Source organism: Oratosquilla oratoria, chromosome 41 (genome assembly GCF_046742065.1).
Source record: "Oratosquilla oratoria isolate Oo_2021 chromosome 41, ASM4674206v1, whole genome shotgun sequence".
Classification (NCBI taxonomy): Eukaryota; Metazoa; Arthropoda; class Malacostraca; order Stomatopoda; family Squillidae; genus Oratosquilla; species Oratosquilla oratoria.
This window is the reverse complement of record NC_134817.1, coordinates 7,427,926-7,441,062: the sequence shown is the minus strand read 5'-3', so window position 1 is coordinate 7,441,062 and position 13,137 is coordinate 7,427,926. Positions and strand designations below refer to the sequence as shown.

General features: G+C 37.0%; 1 protein-coding gene across 23 annotated transcripts in view; it reads left to right on the top strand.

Annotated features, from left to right (window-relative positions):
- Window positions 1–11,831, top strand: part of hppy (MAP4K3-like protein hppy) — a 73,453-nt gene extending 61,622 nt beyond the window's left edge. For 22 of the 23 annotated variants that reach the window (XM_076177891.1, XM_076177898.1, XM_076177894.1 and 19 more), the window contains 2 exons: window positions 57–183; window positions 7,607–11,831. In XM_076177891.1, coding sequence (XP_076034006.1) covers window positions 57–183; window positions 7,607–7,724 — 245 coding nt within the window. In that variant the 3' untranslated portion in view covers window positions 7,725–11,831. Of the gene's footprint in view, window positions 1–56; window positions 184–5,497; window positions 5,615–7,606 lie in introns of all 23 variants that reach the window. The other variant, XM_076177892.1, reaches the window with a different exon arrangement.
- Window positions 11,832–13,137: the final 1,306 nt, after the last annotated feature.

The window sequence follows — 13,137 nt, the reverse complement described above, 5'->3', positions numbered from 1 at the left end:
GATTATTCATATATATTTATATGTATGGTTATATTTTTCCTATCTTTTATGTACAGTATGCTTAACGGACAGTGTATTGGCATTCCATCAACATGGCATGCAGGGACGAAGTTTCAAAAATGGGGAAGTGACGCAAGAGATTGTTGACAGTTCCCGTGTTTTTAGGCTTCTTGGTTCAGACAGGTGAGTTTCTTTTACTTTGTTAATTAACCATTTACAAGTATTTCTTTAATTATGCTAGGAGCCAGACCTACTTGTGTAGTTTGAAAGAATTTTAATTGAATTCTTTAGCTTATTAGCTGTATTGATGCACAGTGGGGAGTATTGTGAGGATGCAATGTGTAGAAGATAGTTTTAGTATCAGTGGTAGGAAGATAATGTAGGAACATGTAGTATTGAAAGTAGGAAAATTAGTATTGAAAGGAAGAAAAAAATAGTTTTAAAAAAGAAATTTTGTATTGGTGGTTTAATAAAATGTATCGTAGTATTCACAAAAATTGTAGGATTATGATGTGCTTGAGTAAATGTGACAATAAACTATAAAAGTATCAAAAGACAATCTGCCCATAAGCCTTTGTGTTAAGAAGTTTCCATCCATGAACATAGTTTTCTATCTATACACTGAGGACTTTTCCCCCTTACCAGGGAGATAACTAAAGTCAAAAGGCATATAACCACCCCCCACCCATACCACTCCCCTCCACCACACTTTCCTCCCTATCATCTTAGTTCCTCATGGATGATGGGTCATCCCATGTATCCTGCCCACTGACCTTGGTCAGAACTCGGAAGCACTGTAGCAAGACACAGCACCTCCGCAACAAGCTGTTTCACTGAATTGGTGACCCCCCTTCAGGCTGCTTCAAAATATCATTCACACATAACCACATCCTAACCCTCCCATCCCCTACCCACTCTCTTGCATCACAGTATCATCTATACACAGCCATTCTCCACTCATTCCTATATCCTTGCTTCCTCTTGAACATAGTTTTAAAACATGAAAGAAAAGCACCAGATTTAGTTTATCTGTGTGCTTAGGTGTATGTGCAGTTGTGGACACTTAGATCTGACCTTGTCATAGTGCCCTTCTGGTGCTGTATAAGAACTCCTCCATGTCATATTGAAAAGATTTACGAATCCTCATGAAACTTGGCAATTTGGCAACCTAGGCTTTGTTGCCAAATAGCTCCAGAAAGAGGTTACTCAAATGTACACAACTGTACATGTCATGAATGGAATAGTCATGTTACTTGGAGAAATGAGGAAGGATGGTGCTATATTGAAGAGGTTCAGAATGATACATATACATATATACCAGTTCAGAATGATGACAGAGGCAAAACTACAGTTTAGTAGTGTATGTTTATTACATTACCAGTAACTTTTTTAGAAACCATAGAAGCCAAAGCAATTGTCAGCAGGTTTTAGGCATATTTTGTTGGTTATCTTTTAGTGTCTTGCTGCATTGCTTATGACTCAGGGCAAAGGGTGATTCAGGTATGGCCCATCATCCAGGAGGAGCCAAGAAAAGAGGGAGGGAAGGAGGTGTGGTGAATGGGAGTGGAGTGGGTGGGAGTGGAATTATGCCTTTTTGACTTTGGCTAACTCCCTTGTTAGGGAGAAAAAGCCCTTGGTATATGTATCTTTTAGTGTTGCATTTTTCTTTCATTCATTGATACATTCTTAAAAATCTAAAGTGTTACATAGCTGTAGAACTTGTTGGTTTGATATATGATTCTTTCAAGTTAGGAATGTAAACATATTGTAGTGAAACCCCTGTTGAAAATTTACAAGCTGGAATGCCAGTTTAACTGTTTTTTGATTGAACACAGGCCTGAGTGTTGTATCTGTTATCTGAAAGTAGTTCCAACAAATGTACAATAACATAATATGTTGATGAAATGGAGGAGATACAAATCAATGGGTTTTAAATCTTAACCAACCAATTAATTGTAGGGGACAAGTATAGATGATAGTATAGTGAAGCTAGTAATAGTTTGAACAGTTTTATTATGGCGATAAGTAGTATAGGATATGGGAAATGTCATATGACTTATTCATCTGATGGTCTTATCTGAGCAACAATAGGAACTACACTTTTTTGAGCCAGGGTCAACCCTGAGCTCCATAGAATCATCAGGGAATTACATAAACAAAATCCATAAATTAAGTCATTCTTCTAAAGGAATTGATAGATGTCCCAATCACAAACATCTGAACAACAAAAGGAACTACACTTTTTTGAGCCAGGGTCAACCCTGAACTCCATAGAATCATCAGGGAATTACATAAACAAAATCCATAAATTCAGTCATTCTTCTAAAGGAATTGATAGAAAGATAGATGTTCCAATCACAAACATTAAACAGATTTCATATGTCCTTGGTGACTGGTTTACTGAAAATGTTATGGCCAATTTGCTTTCTTTTTGAAGAGGATGGTAAGTAGAAACTAGTACTAGATATTGCAAAGAAAAGAAAAGAGAAGTAAAGCATAAGATAAGGGAGGCAAAGAGGAGAGCAGATGTGAAATGGGGTAAGAGTATGACAGACATTTTTTAAAGTAATAAAAAGATGTTTTGGAAGGAAATTAAGAGAAGAAGAGGAGGTGAATCAAGCAGAGAAGAAAAGGTAAAAGATGCAGATGGAGAGATGATAATGGAAGAGATGGCAGTAAAAGGAAGATGGGCAGAGTATTTAGGGAATTGCTAAATGTGAAGAAGTGCTAAGGAAATGACAGTGATGAATGAGGAAAATAAAGGAGAAATAAGGAAAGATGAGGTGAAAGTACATATTAGAATAATGAGAGCAGTTAAGGCACCTGGGTTGGGTGGGTGTCATGTGGAATATGTAAAAAAAGGAAGATACAATGATAGTGGATTGGCTGGTAAGGTTATTGAATGTCTTTAAAAGAAGGTAGAGTGCCAGAGGACTGGAGGAGTGCCTGTATAGTTCCCTTTTACAAGGGAAAAGGGGACAAGTGTGATTGTAGTAGTTTGAGAGGGATCAATTTGTTGAGTGTAGTTGGGAAGGTTTGTGGGAGGGTATTGATTGAGAGGATTAGGGGAGGAACAGAGGGAGTAATTGGTGAGGAACAGTGTGGGTTTCGGACATTTGGGGGGTTGCATGGATCAGATTTTTGTAGTAAGGCAGATATGTGAGAATTTTAGTAAAAGGTAAGGATGTGTTTTTGGGGCCTTATGGATTTGGAAAACCCATATGACAGGGTAGACAGGAAGACACTGTGGGAGGTATTGGAGATAGATAGGAGGAAAGCTGTTAAGAGCAGTCAAAATTTTCTACAAGAGTAGTAGAGCCTGTGTTATAATTAGAAATGGGGAGAGTAAGTGGTTTGAGGTGAAGGTGGGACTTCACCAGGGATGTGTTATGTTGCCTTTGATGTTTAATTCATACATGGATGGGGTGGTGTGAGAGGTTAACAAGGGTAATGGGATGGGGATGGTTAAAGAAAAAAAAATGGAAGATAAGTCAGTTGTTGTTTGGTGACAACACTTCTTGTAGCAAGATCAGAGGAGGGATTAAAGAAGTTAGTGACAGAGTTTGGGAAGGTGTGCGAAAGAAGGAAGTTGAAGATAAATGTGGGTAAAAGTAAGGTGAAGAGATGTACAAGGGGAGAATGTGGCAGCACATTGGAAATGAGTATTAAAGCTACCCACTTCCTCCAGTCTCTTCGACTGGAGGAAGTGGATAGCTTTAGATACTTGGGTGTGAATGTGGCAGGAAAAGGAGTGGAGGTGAAGGTAGAATGTAAATTGAGAGAAGCAAGTAAATGCCTTGGGGAATTAAAAAGTGTAATGAGAAATTAATGCTAAGAGGAGATTGTATAAAGGAGTAATTGTGCCGACAGCACTGTATGGGATAGAAACATGGAACATAAAAGAGGAGGAGTTTGAATGTGTTTGAGATAAAATATTACTAGGTTGGATAGAGTGAGAAACGAGGAGGTGAGGAGGAGAGTGAGGGTGTAAAGGGAGTTGGGAGATAAAGTTGATGAAAGAATAGGGTTTGGATACATGGAAAGAGTGAGTGAAGAAAGATAAGTAAAAGAGGTGTGGAAGGAGTGAACGTGTAGGGGAGACCAAGGATGAAATGGATAGATGGGGTAAAAGGAGCATTAGGAAAGAGGGGAATGTCTGTTGAGTAAAGTAGGGAGAAGACAGAAGATAGGAGTGAGTGGAGAATGGTTGTGTATGGATGATGCTGTGATGCATGGAAAGGAGTGGATAGGGGATGGGGGGAGTAAGTGTGAATGATATTTTGACACAGCCTGAAGGGATTTCTCCCCGTCTTTCTCTTTTTCTGCATGACGGGACAGAGAGTGGGGATTGCTGATTAAATGAAACAGCCTTGCTGTGGATGTGCTGTGTCTTGCTACATTGCTTCAGACCTAGGGCAGTGGGCAAGATGCAGGGATGACCCATCATCCAGGAGGAGCCAAGATAAGAGGGAAGGAGAGGGGTAAATGAGAGTGGAGTACAAGGGGAAGGAATGGGTGGGAGTGGATTTTTTTTCTTCTTTTTTTTTTTCCTCCTACCTCTCATGTAAGGGACAAAAAAACGTTGTTATCTTTGCATGCACGTATGTGTGTTGAAGAAAAAGTGACCTAATTAGCTTGTGTGAGGTGCAGTTTATGGGACCAAGAACTAGGTGTTAAGACAGTGAAAGAGGTGCAGTTTATGGGACCAAGAACTAGGTGTTAAGACAGTGAAAAATTATTTAGAAGAAAACATCAGGTATGAATAGGCTGTTGGGAACATGTGTAGTGATTAAGAATTTTGTTTTATCAAGATTGATTAAAGTTAAGTATCAGCTATTTCCACTCCCTGAAGCAGAAACTATCTGTCTTTGGATAGGTAGCTATTTAAGATTTGTTGTATCTATTTCTTGTATATCAAATATGCATAAGTTACATGTTCATTTGTCATTCTATCTCTAATCTCCTCTCTTCACACACAACTGTTTCTTGCCCTACTCTTCATTTTTTATTCTTACTAATTTCTGTATAGTTCTTTGGAATATTCTGATTGAATAATACACAGAATTTTTGTACATTTTTTAAGGGTAGTCATTAAAGCATTATTAACAAATGAAATGTTGCTTTTGAACATTGGTCGGAGAACAAGACAAGCTTTAGCTTTAGCATCACCCAATGTGCCATGGAAATACATGAAGCTATGCACTGTTATGTTTTTGCATTGCAAATCATGTTGCCACTTCTTTTAGGATATCCTGTTAACATAGTTCAGCTCAGTCCTCAGCTTAAGACATGATCATGCTTATCAAGCTTATGCCAGAATGCCCCCCAGCCAAAGCAAGACGTTATCGTCACAACTTTTCGATATAATTTTTTTTTCTCTCCTACTGAGGTTGGAATGCAGCAACAAAGCAGCAGATTGCTTGCACTGTACCAGCCTCTTTATGCTTACTAACAAAAATCCCTCCTTCTTTTGATTAACCTCACTGCCTGTGACTAGAGTGGTGATGGTATCAAGTAGAAACAAAGACCAACGAGAGTGCGATCAGGGAGTCAATCTGTACGTACTTGCTGGTCATGAAAATAGTTACTGAGTCTGCGTATGTTTCGGACTCAGGTGAGATATGATAGGATTCACACAATTTTACCCAATTTTATCTTCTGTTTGTAATTCATTGATTGTTCTTGTTTTCATTCCTTACTCTGAAATAAGTGTGTATTTTTTATAGTATCATTGATACACCTTCCTTAAATGTAAATATTTTCTTTTATCGGTATGGTCTTTGAAGCATTTGGATCTTGCTTGTGAAGAAGTGGAAGTAATTATAAATTAGATGTTCCTTTGATTTAAGCTTTGTAAAACTCAGACATGGCTGTTGTGGGATGAGGTTATGATTTAATTTGATTTATAGAAGAACTTAATTCTGTGTACTGACTTGTGATTTTATTTTTTTCTTTCTCTTTATTTTTCTTTTAATTTCATTTTTCTTTTTTCGTGTTTTTTCTTTTCTTTTTCTAGCATTCTCATGTCTATTTTAATTATAGTAAGTGTTTCATTAAGTAAAACACAAGTTGGCAGAGGCATGTGACATGTTGGATAATTAGCTTTATGTAGTACTATACACCAAATATTTTTTCTATTCCTTTACTGTTTTCTGCATGGATGCTGTACCTTTAGCTGTGTTGAATAATTTATGTTGATGCTGCATATAAATCACTATACTTTGGGCTGGTAAATATAGTCACTAAAAGTGGTTCAAAACTATAGAATGTTGTACAAAGAAATGAAATATATACCTGCCCACAGTTTCACCTGAAAGCCTGTGATGTTAGTTCACTTTCTGTTTCATAAGAACCAAGATTTCTTTATTTTATTATTACTATTATATATATATATGTATATATATATTTTTTTTTTACAGATGTTTGTGTTGATTTGTGTATGTGTATTTACCAGAATTTAGTATACAGGATAATAGCTGTGCTCAGTGTTTTATCTTTGCATTGCCATTGGTCAATTCTAACTTTAAATTGTTCCATATTATTTGATTGGGACCAGTAACTGAACCTGGTTGTGGTGTTCCTGCTTAATGGACAGTAGAGTTGCCCATTTTCAAAGACCATCAACCTCCTCACCTCCATCAGATGTAGCCCTGAGGAATTGATATAGTGTCTTCAAACTGGGCCCAAAAGCTCTATCAAATTTTCTTTCATGGAGAGGTGACAACCTGTAACTACTCTCCTCCTATCATTTCCAGCTGGTGATGGAAAGAGCCTCACACCAATACAGTACAGACAATAGTCCAAAGTTTTTTTTTTTTTTTTTTTTTAATTTACACATTGCCATCCAGAATCCAAACAAATCAGATCATCATAAAGGTGTATAAAGTGGTTCTTGGAGAATTTAAGGTCAAGTAATAAATATGAGAATAGAGGAAAGTAATTAGTCTTTACAGTGACATGTCAGTCAATCAATCTGTTGACCCTAGTCTCTGTTGCAGTGACATATATCCCACCAAAGACAAGAACAAAGGCAGAATTTATGTTGTACTTGACCAGGCAACTGCAGAGAATTATTGAAAAGGGTGATGGTATTGGTGGGTGATTTTAACTGTGGAAAGGTGAAGTGGGAGGAATGAGAAACAAATGGAAGTGACGAATCATGGGTTCACTGCTGAACAATGTGCTAACCCAAATTGACCTTCCTTTCTTTGCTTGTCTATTTTATGGGTTTACTGTCTGGGTTATTTATTAATGTATTATTATTATTATTTAGCATGTTTCATACACACATGTCATGGGAATGATTTTTTATGATTTTTTTTTTAAGCATGAATGAATAATGGTGGGAAATTTTGTGCATATTATGGTTAAAGATTCTAAAAACATCCAAGGAATGAAGTATTGACCCCTTCATTACTGTGACTAACTTTATAGCTTTGTTATAATGGTTGCCACATGATTTTATTCAGCTGAGGTAATCATAAGGCTCCTGGCTGATTAGAATATCAAGGCTTCTGTCATAACATAATGTATACATTTTGGAACAGTATTGACAGGGTTAATGGAAGTTTACGATTATGTGCAATTGATAAATCTTTTGTTTCAGAATTATCACACTGGAAAGTCGTCCCTCCTCTATGGTGGAGTGCGATGCAACGACACTTGATGGCAATCAGGGTGTTAATCTATACATCCTTGCTGGCCATGAGTCAAGTATGTATTAGCTGGGCAGGGGAGGAGCATAAGGGATTAATGCCCTGAAGTAGTCGGAGAAAGCTGATACAACCACCTCGATGCAGTTGGCCGCCATAAAACCCTTGACCCCCCTTAGCGCAGTAGAACACTATATTTCAAATGGAACCAGTGAACAGACTGAAGAATGATTAATCTTTTTATAGAGGTAATAATGTGCTGCAGGTGAAGTGAAGAATAAGGATATATCCATTCTAAGGATGTGAACAGGTTGAGCAAAGGATTTGTTGTTGTGACTAAGACCAGTGGCAATAACTGGGACTGAATGTGACTAGTGTATTCCAATAATGTCCAGAAAAAGTGAAATTTTTATAAAATTGTTTTTGCTGTTGCAAGTGCTGGAGTGATTTTTTATTTGCATATTGTTATTTTCATATGTCATATGGTTCACAGTTATCATATGTGTTGTGATGGTATATTATATCCAATTTTAAGATATATGATTATCATTTTTTATAAATCTTTTTAGGTATAAGAATAAGTATTCTAAATCTAATATATACACACATGCATATATATATATGTTTATATTAAATATATGTATATATATATATGTATGTATGTATGTAATTAAAATACAGAAGTGAGCTCTGGAAGTGATTAAGAGGTTGACGTGTGATAGGCTGAGGGCACCTGTGCAAGTGATGGATAGATACAGTAAAGTAAATGACTATGAAATGCTGGGAGTATTTGGTGTGTAGTCTTTCATAGCTGGGGATGTTCTCATGCAACCCTCAAGTATCATACCCAGTTTGTGGAGGGAATTTGTAATAGTTGCTTGCCTCCTCATTGCCGTGGTGGTGTAGGTAGAGCTGTGGACATGTTTAAACACGTTTCAAGTGTTATTAAACTTGTGTACATGGATGACAAAATATAGCTTTATTGTCCATAGTATGTGATATTGGGTTAATGTACAGAATATCACTAGATAAAACCCATAGTTGCACAAGAGATGGTTTTATAAGGTAGATACAAAATGAATTAGCAAGGAACCTTATATTTATCATGTGTAAAGGTTTGCATGCTACTGATTGAGTAATTTACTTGCATAAGTCTGATTTAACATGTATCTCTCCTTCCAAGGTCATCTTGGTGATGTATTTTCTTCCTTAACCTGAATGCAGTTATCATGAAGACAGTTTAAGGAGGGAGGTTGAAACGGTACCAAATGTTGGCTATCACCCTTTTTTTTTTTTTTTTTTTTTTTTTTTTTTTTTTTTTTCCACATCACATTTCCAAAGCTCTTTGTAATAGTTCGGTGGAGAGATACTTTTTGAAGTATCAGTAACTGGAATACATGAATGACGTACAACCTGTTGAATTGTATTTGCCACTTCATCTTAAGTTCTACTGTGATGTAGACTGCTTCCCTGTTTTTACTTCAAAAATGGGGAATCTCCTAAGGTTCCATACTATTAGTTTAGCTTTTGCTAAACATTACCTGTAAATGGTTTGAGCTTTTTTTTTCCACTTTTCACTCTTTTTCTCTTTTTAAATTGAAAAAACAGGTAAACTAAAGGATAAAGGTCTTTGTGGATTTTTCAATGTCTCATCATTCCCCCTAGCATTAAGTAACAATGATAGCAGTTGTCAGATTTTATTGCAGTAGTATCTGTGGATGTAATGCTGCTAAAGATCGTGAAGGGGCTCTCATGTGATCAGTATTTATTGAGAATATATTGACAATATTTTCATGATTGACAACCATCACCTGTTGAACATTATTAGCATCAACGTTGTGTGATCAATATGGTTAACAATATTTGAGTATTGTCAATTTATATGTATCATGCTAGAGCCTCTTGTGTAAATGAGGACAGGGATGCATAGTTTGTCAGTCAGGCCTTCATTTCCACTTCTCCAATATCAAATATATTGTGTAAACACTAGAAAACAAAAATATCATTATTAGATTGTCTTGTGTAATAAAATATTCCAGCTGCTATATTTTCTAAAGATATTAAAACTAGTTTTAAGAAAACATTCTGATCCAGTTTGAAGTGAACATGAAAGCATTTGAGCTTCCTGTCCCCTTACTGTGCTGTACATGTGAATGAAATATTATATGAGAGTTTGTGTGGAATCTAATGTTTGTTAAACCTCAGCTTTTTAATCAAGGTATTTGTTTAGGACAATTTTTGTTTCCCAATAAAAGGACAATTTTTACTATGTTTATTTTTTATTTTTCTATATATATATTTTTGTTATTTATTTATTTTATTTTATTTTTTTATTATTATTTTTTTTTTTTTCTTCTTTTTCTTTTTTCTTTCCATCAATGATGAAAGAGAGCTTAGGATTCAGTCATTTTATATTGAGGCTTCTTTTATTTCTCCCAGAATTTATTGTATATGTTTGAATGACTAATGAAGAGGCATTCTGGTGTCATGCATTAGGTCAAGCTTGTATCTCATTGCGTCAACATTATACTACTTTTTGTGCCCCCAATGCTACAGTAACGTTTAGGTACTTAGGCTATAAGTCTACCTTATGTTGTGTGGTCTCCTTTTTTGGTGCTTTGAAATACTTTTTTGTACTCCCTGTTGTATATCCTTATTGTAACCCTTGTACATTTACTGAAACATGGAATGGCTAAGCATGGTAATGAAGCGGGCTGAGATGTGTGTAAGAGTGTATGTATCAAACTACCTAGAAATCAAAGGACAAGTGTATGTGTTGTTAGGTGATTCCCCTCCCCACCCCCAACTTAATTTTTTATGTTCTTTTTTCTTGATTCCTTCCTTTTTTTAATCCAAATGAATTTATGATGTGGAGACAAAGGACTTCCTTCATCCCTGCTGAGGTAAATTGATATTCGTGGTAAATGCAGGATTAAAATGGTGTGGCGTGTACTTAACCTATTGGCAGTGTTAGAGATTATTTGTTAAATTCCAAGCAGGAATGACTTGAGTCCCACCCAGAATGTTAAAGCTCAGTGACTATATAGTGCCTTTGAGAGTAGGTATTTGTTATTATAAGGTATAGATTCTTGGCGCGTAATTGACAAATTAGCAGTGGAAATAACAATCTGCTTTACACATGCTGCAAAACTTTGAGTGGTAAAGTAATTATGATATACCTCTTATATGTGATTATATTCTATAAAATAGGATTTTTCTTTCTTTTTTTTCACGACAGTCTATTCCTACTGCCTTTGTGCTGAAGACTGCAAAGTAGAAAGGGGATATAGAGCTTTCTCAGATAGACGGGATACTAAAGAATATTTGAAGGTTCTTGATTAAATACAAGCTCGCTTTGAACTAACGTGTACCTGTGTAACTCTTTAGGATTGTCATTTAGCGAGGGACTACTAGGACATGCATAAAGAACAACAGGTAGATGCGATGTGTTCAGTAATGTTAGCATAATTTCATTGCAATTTTATTTATTACAGATGTAAGATTCTATATATTTGATTTCTCATTTACAGTAGAACTGGACTTGTGCATAAAAGGGTAAGCAGATTCTTGTACTAAGAAGTCCCTTACCTTTCATAAGTCCGTTCATGTTTTCCTACACTTTTGTTAAAGAAGGGCAAGTTTGGTCAGACTACTGTACTGTCCAAAGTGTGAGGTGATATGTAAGCCCTGAATACTAGTGAACATGGAAGTATTTGTCCACCTGAGCTTTAACATGAAATATTGACCTGTATCCTATACTGAGGCTACAACAGACATTGAAAACCCTGTGGGCTGGTACAAAGGTGGGTTATTTGGTCAGGAACTATAATCAGGCTTTCTCATGTCTGAGTCTAGAGAAACATTAAAAGAAAAAAATATATATATAGAGGCTAGATTCTCATAAGCATCAACTGGACAGTCTGTCAAAAGCATAACTTTTTGTTGTTGTTATTACTACTCCTGCTACAACAGTTGCTGCTACAACTACTACTAACTTGTATAAAATTGAATACCTGATAGCCTACTTTGCTTGCCACCTTGGATTGTAGGGTAAAGTTAGGATCTTCCCCCCTTTCATCCCAGTCCCCATGTACAGAAACCTTTCAAGCCCCATTGCCCTTTCTGTACTGTATGTACTCATATGAGTGATGAAGCACAATAAAGTATATTGTATTTGTATGATGTTGCTTTATTTATTCCAATTACAAGGTTAAATTTGGAAGCTTGCTGGCTGAGCGGGTTAGGGGGTCGTTACTTACGGTGAAGGTCAAGGGGATGGTGGTTCAAATCCTGCCACCGGCGAAGTTGAACCAAGGGCATGGTTTATTAAATTCCATGCTACAAAGTCCTCTGTGAGGGGCATTGTCCCAGCCTTCCGATAGGGGGGAGTTTGTGACATTAAACCACAAGGTTAAATTTATGAAGCACATGGAAACACATATTTAGGTTATGGCTGCAGGTCCTCTGCAAGAGAGACCAAGGGGAATGGATCAATTGATTTTAATCTTTGCATTCATTTGCAATGTCTCTCCATATACTAAGGAGTGAGGTATTTCCTTCTTGTTATGGATCCTATTTTGAGGTCTTGCAGCCCTCTGCCTCATTTATCTAAAAAGAGAGAGGCAAGACCTTGAGGTGGGTTTTAGGAGCAAACAGTGGGAAAACCAACTGCCCCAAACACCTCGAAGTGGTGTTCCTGGGTTCAGCTCTCATATGAGAGTTGAAGCCAAGAGTAAGACAGCAACTGAGACCAACACCATGAAAACTTTTCTCCCACTAACAATAACTTCATTCTTTCAACTAACAACAAAGTCCTCCAGCAATGTTGGGGACAAATCTACATAGGTGGCAGTGCTCTGTAGTGGGACTAGGGGCTCTACAGTCTTACAACAATTTGTATGATTGAGCAGCCCTTTTTAGGATCCACCCTGCTCATCCCTGATGGGGAAGAGGCTTAAAAAGTGCATCAAACATGGCCTCCTTACCCCTAAGTGGCTGGGGAGCAACCCCCAGCAAAGGCACACAAATGTGGCATAAATAATAACTAAACAACATCAGTGAGGGAGCAACAGTCCTCCCAAAACCACTGTCTCTCAGTTACACTCCCATCCCATACCACAATTCCCCGTGAACGAAGTAGTCCCCCCTCCCTACCTTCAGAACAGTATACAACTAACATCCAACCTTCTCTCACCAGGAAAAGATTATCCGATCCTTTGATTTCCAATGTGACAAAGACAATGAAAACAACACCCAAAATACCAATTAAAAACAACTAAGCCCCAAATACACCCATGGCTGAACTTACAAGGTTGTAACCGACATTTTGAATATACATTTTACGACTAGGAATAAAGTATTCTTGCTTCACGCGCGGCCGTCACAGAACGACCTTACACAACACTCCGCAATAACTACCTCTTCTTTCACCTACTCCCTCAATTGTGAGACTACACCAAGTCTTGAGCGATAAAACACCAATACC